At 41.9% G+C, this 17642-nt stretch overlaps 1 protein-coding gene across 2 annotated transcripts; it reads right to left on the bottom strand.

Moving 5' to 3' along the window:
• Nucleotides 1-455: 455 nt before the first annotated feature.
• LOC139578322 (hepatocyte nuclear factor 6-like) lies at nucleotides 456-17303 on the bottom strand. Of its 2 annotated transcripts, none has more exons than XM_071405754.1 (2): nucleotides 15933-17303; nucleotides 456-850 (listed from the first exon to the last, which is right to left on the bottom strand). In XM_071405754.1, exons 1-2 carry the CDS (start codon nucleotides 16972-16974, stop codon nucleotides 558-560), a joined length of 1335 nt encoding a protein of 444 aa, XP_071261855.1. In that variant the 5' UTR covers nucleotides 16975-17303; the 3' UTR covers nucleotides 456-557. The 2 variants fall into 2 exon arrangements, with proteins under 2 accessions (XP_071261855.1, XP_071261856.1); XM_071405755.1 differs by lacking the exon at nucleotides 456-850 and adding an exon at nucleotides 5877-6911.
• Between the last annotated feature and the right edge of the window lie 339 nt (nucleotides 17304-17642).

Here is a 17642-nt window from a genome sequence, read left to right as displayed (position 1 = left end):
TGAGCTTTTGTTTTTTCAATGGGGTTGTGTTATTTTCTCCAGGATGGCCTTGTGCACAGAACTGGGTATGATCACAGGGCTGTGTGCTGTCATGTTTATTGCCGTTCTTCTGTCCTTTTTGCTTTGTGGAGAGATGAGAGATGTGAGGAGAGACTCAGAGTAGCTGACACAAAGGGGAGTGCTGGGAGGGATTCAGTAGCAACTACCTGGATAGGGAGGCTGGCCGAGGCTTGATTTTGAGATCGTTTAAACAAAGCAACATATCATGGTGTCTGTAGTGTAAATGGACTGACACCATCAACAGAAAGCTGATTCAATCGAAAAACAGATGATTGTCCTTGTGTGGACCTGACTACATGTTACCTTTACGTTTCACTTGCTTCATAACAGTCCAGTGGTGAGATGTTCAGGATCGTGGTGGTTACAGTTACGACTGACCAAGACGTGGTTGCATGGCACGAATGAGGAGGCATCAACATGGTTATTAGGAACGAAGTGGGATACAGGAGGTACCACCTCCCCATCCCCATGCCACCCCGTGGCTCCCCCCGGGCGTCTCAGGCCTTGGAGAAAGGGGTGGCCGAGGTGCCCGGCTGGCCGGGGCTGATGCTGTGCTCGTCGTGCCAGCGGTCCACGCAGCGGCGCCGGGCATTCATGAAGAAGTTGCTGACAGTGTTGAGCTCCAGGCCCAGCTGCTGGGAGATGGTGATCTGCATCTCCTTGGACGGGCGCTTGTTCTCCTTGAAGATGGCGATGAGTGTGCGGCGCTGCAGGTCCGTGAAGACCAGCCGCTGCTTTTTGGGCACCATGTTGCGGTCTTTGTGATGCTCCTGCTCCTTGCGCTTGCAGGCTGTGAGGGGTGATATGGGTGGGGTTGGGGAGACAAAGGGGGAGAGAACAACATAGCATAAATGCAGTGTTACAGTTATGGTACTGCAATACTATATGATTACGACTACTTCAGTGATAGTAAAAAGGTGAGAGATGCAGAGGGAGAATTAAGGGAAGATGTGGGAAATGAGTCATTAGCCAGTACTTAAAGATGTAAAAACGGGTTTATACAGCAGCAAAATATATTGAGCTTGCGTATATTGCCATGTATTAAACTTGATTTAAAGCTAATCCATCCCTGGTGCCCAGTGGGAATATTCCTTCCATCCTGCAGAGTGCAGACAGGGAGCTAGCCTGCGGTGAGCTGCTCTGGCTGCCTGGTGGAGACACTGCTGTTTGATTCAATATTAATGCAGTTTGGGTCGCAATGGGAGACTGAGTGACTGTTGCACAATAGTAAGCATTTGTGTGCGCGTACGCGTGCGTACGTGCGAGAGAGAGAGAGAGAGAGAGAGAGAGAGAGAGAGAGAGAGAGAGAGAGAGAGAGAGAGAGAGAGAGAGAGAGAGAGAGAGAGAGAGAGAGAGAGAGAGAGAGAGAGAGAGAGAGAGGAGAGCGAAACAGAGATCAGTGTGTGTGCATGTGTGTATGAGAGAAAAGGAGTGGTGGAGAGGGATATATTGACCCACATTGCTGTAGGAATTGGGGGGTTCTCTACAGGGACTGAGGTCAGAATCCCCTCCAGCAGGTCTGCAGTCTGCTACTTCAAACAGAGCCCACTGGAGCCCTATCCATTGAGCGCTGAGATGGTATTTATAACTGCCTCCAACACAAACTGGAGTGTTAAGTGTGCACTGACTTCTATGGGGAGAAATTTGAAAAGAAAACCTCTAGTAGTACTTAGAAGCACCAAATAGAAACATATACTGCTTACCGTATGTACTGGACCTGTGTATAAAGGTGATATGAACAGTGAAAACATGAGGAGACAGGTTTAGATGCATAGGAGGAGGATTTGATGCAGTCAGTTTTTTCCCCTGTTGTCGCCTCTCTTTTTTCACTCCAATCTTACTTTATTCCTTCATTCCTTCATACTCTCTCTGGTGTGTGTGTGTGTGTGTGTGTGTGTGTGTGTGTGTGTGTGTGTGTGTGTGTGTGTGTGTGTGTGTGTGTGTGTGCGTGCGTGCGTGCGTGCGTGCGTGTGCGTGCGTGTGTGCGTGTGTGTGTGTGTGATTGTGCTGAAATTGCTGGAGCCACGCTGTGGTGCTGTGTGTCTAATTACAGTGGGACAGAGCCCATTGATCAACCATTGCAGTCAAATCTGTTTACTACAGTGGCCTAACCTCCACATGAGCACAACTATCATATTTGTATTTCACATCAAGACTACTCCAGACCTCTCCTAAGCACAATCATACACTATACACTGTGTCTGCTCTATAGACAGACTGGTGGTGGTGATGATGATGATGATGATGATGATGATGATGATGATGATGATGATGATGATGATGATGATGATGATAGTTTCATACGGTCTAGAGTGGATATATCATCATTGTAGTTTTCTTGGGCAACAGGTGATAACAGATTCAATATCCTAGTTATGTGTGTATTGTATAATTATTAACACAGCTATCCATTCGTATCCCTCTCTCCATCCAGCCCCTTCATCCCATTATGTTTGAGTTGTACACAGAGCTCTGTGGGAGACTTTTGACCCTGTTGTTTTATCGTCTCTTAGTCAGTAGGTGTCACTCGCGCTGTGCCCTGGCCGTACGGGGCGCCATACTGGGCTGTCTTGCTACAGGCGCTGGATTTAGTAGGCAAATCAATAGTGATCGATCGGTGAGGAAGGGGGCCCTGATTACTGAATCACGCTGTAGAAAAGAAGAAAATCGATCATTGCAGCTTTTAGAGCTACAGAAGACACAGAGCACAGAGTCTGACATAAACTCACATAAACTCATGCACGAAACACAACCCATATTGGACTCATAATACAAATGTATTTGGCTTTTATTTTCGTCTTTCACGATGGCCTACTCTGCCCAGACTACAACCCCCACACCATGGCAATTATTCTACCCGTTCGCTACTTCAAACTGTGGCATCAGTGGAAGCCTTATAAATTGATAGACATTATTTATTTACTTTCAATATTTTTCAGTCACAAACCTGAGAATTGCTTTGGATAATGTAGCCTACGGTTTGGCGTGTGTAGACGGTTAGGGGGACGTTGTGTTATATTAGCAACTCATTTACAAACATTACAGAGTATACCCTACTCAATGAATCATCATCATTACCAATCAATACATTTGGGTCCGTGTAGGGTTTACCATAATATAGTCCAATGGGTGTTGGCTTTTGTCATGGTCACTCAAAACAATCTCACAATGCACGGGCAGATCATGACTTCAACACATTTGTATTGAACCCCAATCTAAAACGGGAGTCAATATAAAGTTTGAAGTTATTTTATAACTTTTCTCTTTCTCTGGTCGTTAATATTCGTAGCATTGCAACGCACCAAAAAAGGTTACGAGAAAGGCCCTGGGCGTTCAATATCGGTCGATAGATTCGTGAGTAATTCGTGTGTGAAATTCAGTTCGTCCAATTAATTATGCCTCGGAGGGAGAATGGGAAGGGAAAAGATTCATAAGTTTCGAGAGATGCTTCTCGAATTGGTCAGTTGTAGGTTTTATTTGCTCAAATTTTGTGGTTGCAATGGTCCTCATAACCCGTTAGCACCAGTTAATTGCACTCATAATGGCGCCCAGCCAACCAAGCCTGTTATTTCAAGGACTTCGCTTCAAAAGTCAGTTCCTGTCTGGGTTATCCAAAGGCCACTCTTTTGTCAATTTTGTGCTGCGGTTCTATTTTTTCGAGAAAAACAACAGCCTACTACGTCAAAATAAAATAGATGTTTATCTCTAGACATTGAAATCATACTGGATCTATGTAATGCACGTAATGTTGTGATGTGTTTTGGTTATTGGCACTGCAGAATGAATAGCCCATAGGTCTTTGATCAGCTAGTCCAACATGTTACTAATGTCTAATAGCCATGGCTACATATTTAATGACAACACTCCTAAATGTAAACACAGATTCATGTAGGCTTACTGTTAAAGTGTAGCCTATTGGTTGTATATATGATCTAGCCATAGACCACTGTTTTAATGAATCTCCCAATATTTGTTTTTACTGGCTACGGTTGAACATGTTCATGCACACGATAAAGTCAACTTCAAGTCCTGCTTCCATTGCCCTTACAGAAAAGAACCCCAGGCACTTCTCTCTACCTTATAGGCTCTGCCAGTTGGCATGTATCAGTGTGTTATCTAAAACTCTATTATTTCCCCCTGCAGGATTCTAGATGCCACAGAATCGGATGCACCTTTTCTTCAGACCTTGGGTAGTGCTGTAAAATGGGGCGTACAGTATTTTAAATCCATGGATTTTGTTTTGACTTATGTTGCACAAAGATTGGTAGGCTGTGTATCGACTGGGCTGCACTTTAAACGCTAGTTTGTACAGTATTTATTCCATTCAGACCGCAGGGCAGTGCCAAGGTTTCCCAATGCAAACTTACAACTCAATACTCCTTAATGTAATGAGGCAGAGTTGGTGCTAATATACTGATAACTTGATACAATTTGTTTGTTTACCTTCCACACGGCTCCGCTGCAAGGCATTCCCCCACAGCTTCAATAACACTCACTCGGGACCACTTTGAAAGTCAACCTGCTCAAATATCTTATTAGGAAGAAGAATGGTTCTAACTGCAGTTCAGAATAAATTCACTGGTAGCCTACATTTTCATTTGACTTAAGCTTTTTTGTTCTTTTTTGAAGAGATACTTTATATTTTACCAGTCATTAGGCTTCCATTATATCTGAGATCATCAAATAGATTTCTCTGTGTGCAAAATTCACCAATCAAATGTTGTTATTAGATGTTTGTTCTTTAATAAAAGTGAAGCGAGCACTTCCTTAATCACCTTTAGATAAATACCCTGTATTTACCTATGCAGGCCGAGAACCTGATGTGATATAATATCAAAATAATACCATAATGACTATATAGTCATATAGAGCTGCAAAATGCCTTTAGAAACAGTGCTCAAGTGCTCACATTATCGATGGAAACATGAATTTATACTTACAAGTAATGTTTAACTGAAGTCAAATGTGACAAAATGAGTGACTTGGAAAATGTTGTAGACCTCATGCTTAAATTTATTGACATGGCATATCATACATAATTGGCAACGAATGTCAGTGAAAGTTGCAAAATGAAATATGGTGGCATTGCTAAGTAAACAGTCAGGCTGCTGAGGAAATTTAGGAGTGCCCATCTAAAGATTAGTGATATAAATTCAACTTTTGTTTTTTGATTAAACATATTTATAATTTAGTGACACCTCGTTACTTTATATAATGTATGTACATTATGATGTTTCCCTGATTAAGAAAGGCAATAACCGACGGATAATTTTTGTCAGAGAAGTTCATGTGATACAGCACTAAAAGGGCCAGTGCAACATGTTTGTAAGAGTGGGGTAATGTTAACATTGACTAACTTCGCTGAGATTGACTCGATCTATTATTTACATAATAATAACTATCATCTTTTTTACGTCAAGAGGTCTGCGGTGCCTGTGAGAGCAAACCCACAATAACAATAGGTGTATCTCTCAGTTGGACTCATTTGTTGAATGTAGGTCTACCACATCATCAGTAAAAACATTGTTTGATAACAATAGGCCCATGGGATACGTGGTAAATCAATTGTGAATGTATTTAATATATATTTAATATATGATTACAATACAAATTTGCTTAATTGTGTCTCATTGAATTATTATACTTGAGTTACTAATCCCCAATTTCGGTAAAAGCCTGCCCACGCATACTTCCAGATTCAAAATGGTATTTAAATAAATATGTGAGCGTGTGAAAACTGCCTCTGCAGCCTGGCTAGAGGTGTGTGCTCTGTCGGATTTGAAGTGAGGGGGGGGGGGGGGGGGGGTATGGTGGGGGAATCGATAACTAACCGCACCGTGCAGCCAACCGTTCTGCCTGGGATCGATGGCTTGAATGGGGCTGATCTGAAATTGGGTGCGGTGCGACTCTCTCCCGCTGAGGCCGGGCTACTGCAGGCGAGAAACAGTCACTATGTCAACCATGGACTCTTATTCATAATTACTTACTATTAATAGCTGGCTTCTAACAAGTCATTGGGTCAATGTCTGAGGTGGACATACAAGATGCACACCATCATCAGCTACGACTGACTCATTTTAAATCGTTATTATGGGCTGTTACTTTTATTTTACTGAAATAGAGATTATTAAAGCATAACTTCATCGGCCTCCATGATTTAATTGCAGACATATTATGTAGATATTGTGAAGGTAGGCAGTCTTTTTTTGTGTGATCGTATTTCTGCAAATGTTTTGCATAAAGCCTATTCTATTGTTAAGTTGTTTTATAGCAACAAGTTTAGCATCATCAAACGATATAGGTCTACAATGAAAAACTGCAATACCCTGTACCAGAGCCTTTATTGAGGATTGTTGTATTACTTTTTGAAATAAAAATTAAGAATTCGCCTCCATCAAAGGTCAAATGTAAAGACAAATAAAAAAGGCAGAGTTATTTAATTGGCAGTATGGAAGACTGGCCACAACAGATCACAGATTAGTGAATATCTTTTTTGAGTGACCTGTGTGGCCAGCAATATCACTGTGCAGACAGAAGGCTATTGTCAACATTGTGAGGGGCTCCTGTTAAAACGCATAGCGCAACTGTGATGTTTGTTTCTGTAAGCATAGCCTACTGTTCATGGCATGTTAAGAACTGGTTAATTTGCTCTCTGGCACCATAAAACATATGGCCTCTAGTCCTACCTCTATTTACTAAGTCAAACCTTAAGTTTAAAAACTTTTCGTCAGTCATTTTGTGTTTTTCTTCTTTTCAGTGATTTATGGGACGGGCTGAAAATGTTATCAGTGAAGCAGCCTGCAAATCGTCTCAAAGGTCGATCTTGATGGACGTAATTCTGCAGTTGTCAGCTGAAAAGAAAGTGCAGATGAGTACTTGTATAAAAAATGTTATTCAACCAACGAGGCAGCTCAAATGTCTGAAAATATGGCTAAATATTAGGCAATAAAACCATAATCATAGTATAGTATAAATAAATAATAAATAAAATACTACTACTACTACTACTAATAATAATAATAAATGTAATAACCAAGTCAGAGGAAATTAAATGAATCCAATATTTGATCAAATAAATAACTAGTCTTTATCGAACAAAAGTGCAGCATGTTAAAAGAGTTGGGCTTGAAGTTTGTCATAGTATCTTTGGGTGCGTGTTGGGTTAATGCAATTGTCGCACACACACACACACACACACACACACACACACACACACACACACACACACACACACACACACACACACACACACACACACACACACACACACACACACACACACACACACACACACACACACACACACAAACACACACAATGATTAAATGTGTTGATTTTGATATTGAATCATTGAATGTGATATGAATATGTGATGTAATGATGTATTTGTATATCTTTTTCAAGCTACAACATTTTTAATCTTTAGCCAATAGTGGATAAAAGGGGGCCTAAAGATGCCGTCTCAGAATAGGCCTTAGGCCTTTAAACATAGGCCTAAAAAGATAGCCTGGCTGGATGCCTTGGCTGAATAGATATTCAAACACAAATTCAAATTCTTATGTTAGAAACCACTCCGTTTGTTTAAATAGCATGTAATATAACATTGATTAATGAATTAATTGATTTCACGGTCGTTTTGTTTCTTTGTTGATTTGTGTGGGTTTGCCCAACTGGAGTTTCGGGTTGCATCTGTGGGTACGGCGTGGGGTGTGTCGTGTGTATGACTGCGGTTTTACTGTGTGATCGACCCTGGTTGCATGTGGTGTATTTGAGCGCATGCAGGCTCGGCTCTCAGGGTAGGATTAACTGTCAAATATTTGTATTTGTCAGGCTCTCTAGTGATTTCTCTATTCAATAATATTTCTGTAATGTAAAATATTTTTTTCATGCCAAATGATTATAAGTTTTTCAGTTTTCAATGTAAGAGTCAGGCTGGGATGCTCTTCGGAATTACTTGTCTACTATTCAACTCTGAGTTCATTGAAAGTTTCAGTGTTAGAAAATAGTTAGCTGATGTGAAATAAGGAGTGGTAAAATCAGAGATTGTCTCCAATCCTATTTTTGGAACTATTACCACTGTAAAATGTAGACAAACGGTGTGTTATTGTGTGCAAATAATCAACATCAACATGTGGAATTTTTGGCCCAACTTTAAGGCCCTCGACTACTTATTTATCTCTTTGCTGTCACCTTTAAAAACCATGATCCTCTTTTGACAATAATCTATGAAGCCAATGCAGCATGCAGGAGATTGTTGGCATGCGGTGCCCGAACACGTTTTATGTTATTAAGGGCCTATAATGAGACCCGTTTCTGAAGTCATTTTTAATCACAGTTTAAAAAACGTTTTTTACTGCCTTAGAATGTGTTTAGACTTATAGTCTACAACCGAACCTGCACGCAAGCATGGTTGTGTTTATCAAATCACTAACTACGATTATGAATTCAGTATAGGCCTATGGATGAGGCTGTTGTCATTGCATGTTGCCATTCAATTATCACTGCAGGCTAATTAGTTGACTGTTTGCTAATGCTACTATTAGCCTATTCGTTCAAGGCCTAAATGGGGATGTGTGCCTTTTCTCTCCTTAAGAATTGGGTGAACAATGTGTACTTTGTTCTTCGAACGTTGCAGTATTCGCCTTAGATCGGGCATTAAACAAGCCATTATCGGACCTTGAATAAGCGATGACCTGTCGGGACGTCAGATAAGCGGCCACTTCTAACCGGAGAGACAGTCGGCATTTCAACACCACTGCTCAGGGATTTACAACCGGTTACACAGGGCGCGCGAGAAGTGCTGTATTGCAGGGTTTCCCAAACTCGGTCCTAGTGTTTTGTTTTTAGTTTGTGTGTGTGTGTGTGTGTGTGTGTGTGTGTGTGTGTGTGTGTGTGTGTGTGTGTGTGTGTGTGTGTGTGTGTGTGTGTGTGTGTGTGTGTGTGTGTGTGTGTGAGGGGGGGGGGGGGGGGGGGGGCAGTTAGGTTTCAAACAACCAAGTAACGCTTATAGGTAGGCTAGGGATAATGTGGTCTCGTATACTCTGATTCCACGCCACCAAAATATTTATGGAAATCGACCCAATTCAAGATGCCTTTGTTTTTACGGTGCCAAATATGACAATATAAGCTTAGGCTTATTGACATTGATTTTGGATAGAATATTCAATGCATTTCATGTGTCTAATAATACATATAATGCAAACAAAATAATGATTCTATTATCTGGCAGGGAAGTGTTGCTGTGATTTTACAACAATAATCTTATAGGATGGCTTCAGAAAATGGCTTCCCTTACTGTTTGATATTTGAAATCAGTGACGCAATGCCATTTAACCCTTTGATGCTAACCTCATGCGCACAGTTCATTCTCCTAGCAATTTGATTTAAAGGTCATTCTCTCCTATCGATCCGGTTTGTAGAGTGGGCGACAGAAAAGCGTAGGAATTGATCATCTAAAATAGAATAGACGGTATTCTAGACTGTAAGCCTATTGATGCAAACGGGTTAGAACTATGTGCTGCATTTATAATTGCAATGCCCCCGTGTGTATTATCTCTCTTTTGTGTGTGCATATGTGATGCAAATATGGTAAAGAGACAGTGAAGTTCTGAGGTTATACTAAAGGCTACTACTGTACAGTGTGAGTGGAGCGACTGCCCACATTGGCTTGTGTAAGTGACGGAACAGTCTTCTGTTATTGATCCCTTTACCTAATGGAGACATTGTCATTTTCACCGTAGGTCTGTCTGGCCATAGGCCTATTGGCTATACTGGGTTGATGGGACGAAATTAAGCTAATGTCATTTTCGGCTATTCCCTTATCTACAGCATAGGTTAACTGCTTCGCAATTTTTGAGAAATGTCAACATAACATAGCCTATGATTAGTGGAATACCAGTTTTTACAGCATATGCTGTAGCTGCATCGTGCCAATGAAAGCGTGCGTTTATTATTCATTCCGTTGTATGTTATGAAGGGTGAGCTGTTAATGGGGGAAATGGTATTGCACAGAAGAGGAGGGGGAAAGGGGAGTATGCCTGCATGTCACAGCTCCAGCGATGGAAAGGAGAGACCCGAGAATGGAAATCGATACAGATTCAGATCGGACATAACAATGTATGGCGCACTCTATATCCTGATCACACACGCACATGCAGGCACGCTACACTGTAAAAATTGGGAGATGTATGTGAGTGCACAATTCGCCTCCTCGAAGGCAGAAAAACACAGAACAAATCATTATTCGTCATCTGGCTGCCTTGACAAACATTTGGAATGGATTTGAAGAATGTGAATATAGCTTTTCATTATTGCACCGGGGAAAATGGCTGCGTACTGGCCATTGTCCACAACAGCCACAGGATTTCACTGTGTGTGGTGTGTACGCGAGCGCGCGTGTGTGAATCCCAGTATTTACAACACACATTGCTGTGCTTAACGAAGAGCGTCTGTGAAACCGCAGCTGCATGATTTTCTCCCGTTGTCTTCCCCATGCTTATCAATTATTAAAGTCCGCATCGATCATTTCGCAGGCCTGCATCAACACGTCTCTTTATGAAAAAGCCTGTTTTCGATTATCCTAAATCAATCACTTCTAAAGGTTCTATGCAATCAAAAAGAGGAACCGGATTTCCTGGGAAGATTATTAACAACATTCTGGCTTCACAGCTTTTGATTAATTTTATGCTCAGTCTCTTTTGTTGAAACCTTTAGTTTTGTTGTGCACCATAGGAAAATGTGTATTTTGGAGGCGAATATCCCGGGAAAGCATTTTCCGGATTTGATTGAATATGGACCTTATTCTTTGGACTTTGGACTATGTGTCTTAACATAGCCTACAACAAGATGGTGAGACGGATCTGATTGTGAAATTGTGTAATATTATTGATCACGTGTTGACTGGTGTTGGGTAAAGGACTTATGCTAGACGCAGGCTAGCCTATGAACAATATATATATACATTATTTATTTAATTTGACTCATCTGGCACACTAGCCTACTTCCATAGCATACCTCATCCATGTTGTACAGCCCCTTATTAAAGCCATAATACATGGCCTCAAACACAGGCCAACAGCGCCATTCATATCAAGATTTCAGCACCAAAGACAGCGGTGATCCCAATTGAAAATGGTTTTGTTAGGTGTTGAAAATGGTTTTGTTAGGTGGGGGTAAACATTTATGTAGCCTGCACTTGGAGGTGGATGGAAATGCTAGTGCTGTGTGGAGCAGGCTGGGTTGGTCGTTGCTTAGGTACAGTGATGACATTTGGATTATGTCCCAGACAGGCAGCGTTACTTCGGGAGTAGGGAGGCTGCATACATGTGGCTTACTTGTGCATATAAACTGTTGGATGATAGATTCATAAAATACTCCTTTCACTTATATTAGTTTATCATGAATATCCTAGCCATCCCCCAAAAATCTTGCTCCATAGTAATAGTATGGGGACAGCAGACAGGTTGACCTCCTTTGATGTGATTGGCATGTAGACTAGGCCTAGTCTGTGATGAAGTTTGTTATTGAGCTATTCTCTCCCTATCCATGATTTGCCTGTATTTTCATTGAATAGCCTATTACTAGAACAGAGCATAATCTCATCCTCAAAATCGACATTTTACAAACGATAAAATGTTGATATCCCCCCTTTACATGTTTGGATAAATGAGATCGATTCTCTTGCGTAATATTTCATTGCGTCGTATTTTCCACATGGGAGGTTTGGCAGGATCGAATCATTTTGGTTGTCTCTCTGTTGTCTTCCTCATGGCTCCGGAGTGATTCTGGAACAATGCGTTGATGGATACATGTTTACACAGATCCAAGCTGATTATATAACCCAAACCCCAAATGGCGTTTTGAGGGGGAGTTTTCCATCCAGTCTACATGTAACATGATTACAACAGAGAGAAAGAAAAATGTGTGCAATGGGGGCTTTTCCCAGTCTCTCATCCCCTTTCCTAGCTCCTGCCTAAATCCCCCAGCCATCCCCCAACACTCTGGGAGAGTCCAATGGGAGAGAGTGCTGAGGGGGAATAATTGATAGATGCACTGGCTATCCTTATCGATCACTGCTTTATTGACCCGACCAAATACATTGAGATGGAGTGTGGAATTCAACACAGATGCAAAGACGAATTGTTTTCATCGGTTTGTATCTTCTGTGAGATTCACCTTGCCCTCCTCACGCGGACAATACTACACATCATTCCAATTATGAACCATGCGTTTTAGGGTTTCAATGGACTACATCGTATTTTACATTTTCTGGGGAGGATTGTCATGTGAGTGTGCAGACACTGGCGTTTTCACATTAGCTAAGCAAGGCAGCGGCATTGATTTGTGTGACTGTGATGAATTTGGAATAGTAATTTGAATGTATTGATTGATATGGCCGACCGAGTAGGCCTATCGCCAGCGTCCCTTTTAGAATCACAACCACCAACTCCCACTCCGCATGCGCACATGCATAATGGTGGATTTAAATGCAATAAGTAAAATGTAGCGCCCACCATTTCCATACCACAGTCATTTGTCATTTTGCCCAACTCCATGTTGCTAGAGAGCAACTGACAACAGAACAAGGTAGCTCACAGGACAACAGACAGCACGTCAGGGCCAGGTGACACCCTGCTGGAACAGCGCTCGCTCTCAAAGAGTGCAACTACTAAACAATTATAGCCATAATTATTACCATAATAACAATAACCATAACAATTACGATAATATCTCTACTATAATGGTTGATAATTGTTAATAAATTATGGTACTTGCACTATACTGATTAGAATAGCCTATTGAAGTATGAAGAATGTCTATGTAGCCTATATCATCCTCAAATATCCGAAGTCAACCTTAATGCGTTCAGGCTAATACCCACCGGGAACAAATAGAGCATAGGTCTATCAATTCTAAAAAATAATGCATACGAACGGACATGCATGCTGCACATATAGACCCTATGCATGCAGAAACACAAGTATGGGAAGTTATGTGCCATAGTTCTAGTATAGTGCATGCAGTTCACAATCAACCATGTCTCAGAGCATTTCGTATTATTCTGTATGTAAATCCGAAACACTCCATTTAGTATGATATGTTACGTTTTGCATGGTATGTATTAGTTTGTGGATGTCCATCAACCATTTAGTATGATATGTTACAAATTATAATTCATATTATATGTTGCGAATTTGCAAAACGTGCAATATGTTACGAATTTGAAAAATTTATGAATTTTCTAAACATATGATATATTATGAATTTTAGCTAGGTCGCTAACGTTAGCTAGGCTAGGGGTTAGGGATAAGGTTAGGGTTAAGTTTAGGAGTTAAGTTAAAGGGTTAACGTTAGGGTTAGGGGAAGGGTTAGCTAAAAGGGTTAAGGTTAGGGTTAGAGGAAGAGTTAGCTAACATGCTAAGTAGTTGCAAAAGTAACTAAAAAGTAGTAAGTAGTTGAAAAGTGGCTAATTAGCTAAAGTTGTCTGTAATAAGACCCAGACTTGCAACCTATGAGTTGCTAGAAGTTTGCGTTATAAGCCTACCCGTTCACCCTACCAATCATCCTACTTTGTTTTTGCCTTAAGTAAACATCTTCCTTATGTAACCATGTAACAAATCATACTAAATGGAGTGTCTCGGATTTATGTACAAAATAAAACGAAATGCTCTGAGACCAGGTTGCGACTATATAAAAAACCCACTGTCCAATTAGGTTTAATTAGGTTTAGCAATGGCACTTAAAGAGACAATTGTGGAGTGTTTAAATCTTTATATACCAAAACGCCGCTAAATGTGCAAAGTAACAATTTATATTCCATGAAGTGCTTTTCAATAGGGCATTGACTGGAACTAAAATATGCCACTATATCTGCTTAATTGAACTGTCCACTGAAATACGACACACAGAAGTACTGATTGACGTTTGAAGCGCATGCATGTTCTAACGGAGTGCTCTGCAGAAACATCAAAGTGGCGCTCACTTCCAACTCTTCTGATTGTATAGCTTTCCACCCTTAATTAAGCCTCTTTAATTAGCTCCTAAGCTTTATAGCTTGTAAAATAACCCTATTTCCAGTAGATTTGTTTGCCTTCGTAGAGTTTTTACGGTAGAGGCTTGGAGTACAATACTGGACAATGTTTCAAACTGTTATCTCTCACTGGCAACGTGGGTGGATAAATGAACCAATGAACGAATAAATAAATATGAATAAATTGTTGCAACTTTTGAATTCAAAGTGAAATATAAAAGTAATGGATAAATAGACAAGTTCAATCGCAGGCTTATTTCAAATGATTTATATGAACATCCCCTCTCAAAAATATCTGTCTCGAAGTTGAGTGATTAGCAATATGTGACAATTAAATGGTATATGTCTGTTGAATTTCCAAAATGAAGTATGATTCTTTTGTGGTTTAACTGTTATTAAATTAATTTCCTTATGCTTTTTTGCCTTGCCATCCTTAAGCAGGCTAGTGTAGGCCATAATCATTTGTAATTATATATACTATAATTGCATAGACCTTTGTACAAACAAACGTTTGACTATAGGCCTGTGTATGTTTATTGCCAGCATAGGCTACAACACAATGTTCAACCTGGGTTGTAGTGTTATTGTCCGGTGTAGCTCAGTTGGTAGTGCATGGCGCATGCAATGCCAGGTTTGTGGGTTCGATTCCCACGAGGGGACCCATTACTGTAAGTCGCTCTGGATAAAAGCGTCTGCTAAATGTTAATGTTTTAGAGTTGGTATGTTGTAGATTCAAGAAAAGTCCCCTTTGACCACAAAGATAGGCCTATTTGTAGATTCAACTAGGCCTATTTCACCTCCACTCCGTTCTTATTTTACTTCTATTTACACATATTTACACTAGTTCACCATGAACTCGCTATTCGACCTGTATGACTTTATAATTTATTATAAATACTTGAGAAATAAAGTGTAGCCTAAGCAGAATGTTTAAAAAAAATCATAGACAGACGCATCTGTTTCTTGAGCTGTCTTTCAGATCCAAATTGATCATTTATTAGTGGCTACTTTAAAAAGGGACGCCGGGACCCGAAGTATCGATTCGCGGGAGGTCACGCTCCCCTGACTCGCTGCTCCGCTGCTAGGCACACCTCAGACGCGCCTTGTTTACGCCTCCCGGAGTAGACAGGAGAAGGGAAGGCCCACGAGAATTCCAGGTCCATTTGAACACATAAATATAATTAGCGCGAGGCTTGTGGAACGACTCCACACCAGAAGAAGAGTGAATATGTGAAACTTGACAAAGGGTCATCAATACTACAACACTACAGTCTTTTTGTCAATAATCGCACCATTTTATTCTCGTTATTGTGGCCCAAATGATACAGTTACAGAGATACACAATCAATTTGATTCAGGCCATTCCCTGTTTGATTTAATTTTGTCTGTGGTCGAAACACCTCGTTTGTGAGTGTGTGTGTGGTCCCTATTACGCGCGTGCGTAAAATGAATTACAAGTATAGGCCTACTATAATGTTGCCAGCAAATAAGAGCATGACTATTCAAAAACTTAAAACAAGTTGATTTATCTTTTTCAGGTTTAACATCTAATTAGGATATCACCAACAGAGTAGACTACCACAGCACAACCTAGCTTGTTTACTCTTTCTACTTTATTATCTGAGCATGAAGCAGTCAATCCAATCTGGATTTACTTATCTTTTCAAACAACCAATTCAACATGGTTATTTAACAAAGTTTAACGAATAATAACCATCGTTAACTCCTCCAAGAATCCATACTAACTTGTTTAAGTGATAATCTGTTGGAGTAGCAATTGATAGTCTCGCCACATTGACTTTTAATTGATCCCTTCACATTAGCCACATTTCTCCTCACTCACCTGCTAGTCTGAGCGCCGACATTCTCTGGAACTCAGGTTCCTGCAGCCACTTCCACATCCTCCGGAAGGTTTCCCGGCCAGACTTGAGTTTAGTCCAGGGTTTAGGGTTCCTCAGCAGGTCAGACAGGGTTCCCTGGGACCGACACAAGATCCGCTGGGCGAAGATGGCCTGGGGAATGCTGTAGCGCTTGAGCTCCGCAGTTATTCGCTGTGCCACCTCCTTGGTGTTTATTTCTTCCACCTGCCCGGACCCACCTCCCTGCCCGCCCACCGCCGTCTGCCTCTCCCGGTCAGAGAGCATGGACCCGTTAGCCTGAGAGTGCGGATGGGTGTGATGGGGCATACCGTTCAGGGATGACATGATCCCGGCCCCGTGCCCCCCCAATCCCCGGCTCAGGTGGTCCTCGCTCCGGGACAGCATCGCTGCGTGAGACTCGAAGCCTCCGGACGAGAGCATTTTGTCGTTGGAGAGGTGGGCGCCAGGACCATAAGCGCAAAGAGTCTGCTGAGAGTTGTGCAAAGACCCGAGGCCGTTGGAGAGAGGGGACAGCGACTGGCACATGCCGGACATGTCCTTAGGGTAGTGGCCATAGAGATTTCCCATCGAGGCAAGGCTCCTGTCGTCCCGCATCAGGGTGAAGCTGCCACTGACGTTGCCGGCGGCGAGTCGCTGGTGCGCCGGGTGGTGGTGGGCGTGCGGGTGGGGATGGTGGTGAAATTTCTCCGAGACGGTGGATATGGGAGGCAGGTGCTGCAGCGGCGTCAGCGTAGTGTAAGTGCTACTCATGGTCATCCCGGAGTCGCAGGACATGGTCATTGCGGGGTGCAAGGGACCGGACAACGCATGGTCTGTGCGATACTCCCCAGATCCATCTAATATTGAGGCCATACTGGACACCATGGCTGAACGTCCGTGTGACACCAAGTTCCGATGCGACGCCAAGGACTGCCGTGCGTGGTGCGGAGAGTTCATTAAGTCACCCGTTTGATGAGAGTGAGATACGCCGTGCAGATTTCCAATGTTTTCCATTGTAAGTTCCATCGTTGAAATAATCTTTATTTCCACCTCTCTCTCTCCTCTCTCCTCTCTCGCGCGTTCCCTCTCCCCCCGTCTCACACACTCCTTTCCAATAAATTGTGAACGATTTCAAAGCCAATCCATTGATTGTACTAGCCTCTCTTCAGTCACTACAGCATGATTTAAAGCGATCAGTTGCCCGCGACAGAACTGTGCCACAAACCGCTGCTCGCGTTTCTGATAGGTGTCCGTCCTTGCTTGTAGCCTGTTTTATTCGCTGTAGAGCACCACTACTATAGAAAGCAAAGGCTGTGATTCCAGCGTCTATGATGACGTGCCCGCGCGTATGTCAAGACGTGACTGTGCCTGTGTATGTGTGCACCCACTGTTCCAGCGTTAGCACTCAGTCTGGGGCTGTCTGACGTCACCAGCTCTCTGTCAGACAGATGTTTGCTCATGTTGTAAACTGAACCTCGAATTTCTCAAAAAGATGACATTAGACATTTAAAGAGATACGAGACAGACACGTATCTTGAGCAAAACTGCAAGCCATCGCCATGCAACATTTACCTTGAGATATTGGGGAGTCCTGCCTGGATAAGAAACTTGCGCCTTTGGTTTTCCCTGACAAAGCCGCTTAACTTGGCGCCAGGACATGTGATTTCTTAATGGTTAAATATTAATTGACATGC

This window comes from Salvelinus alpinus, chromosome 6, assembly GCF_045679555.1.
Source record: "Salvelinus alpinus chromosome 6, SLU_Salpinus.1, whole genome shotgun sequence".
Lineage (NCBI taxonomy): Eukaryota > Metazoa > Chordata > Actinopteri > Salmoniformes > Salmonidae > Salvelinus > Salvelinus alpinus.
This window is presented reverse-complemented; position numbering and strand designations above follow the sequence as displayed.

Bases quoted from the DNA above. Each gene is read 5' to 3' on its own strand.
- LOC139578322 (XM_071405754.1), bottom strand. From the start codon at position 16,974: ATGGAACTTACAATGGAAAACATTGGAAATCTGCACGGCGTATCTCAC. The intron at 851-15,932 runs GTGAGTGAGGAG...CACCCCTCACAG, and splicing joins GTCGGCGCTCAGACTAGCAG to CCTGCAAGCGCAAGGAGCAG.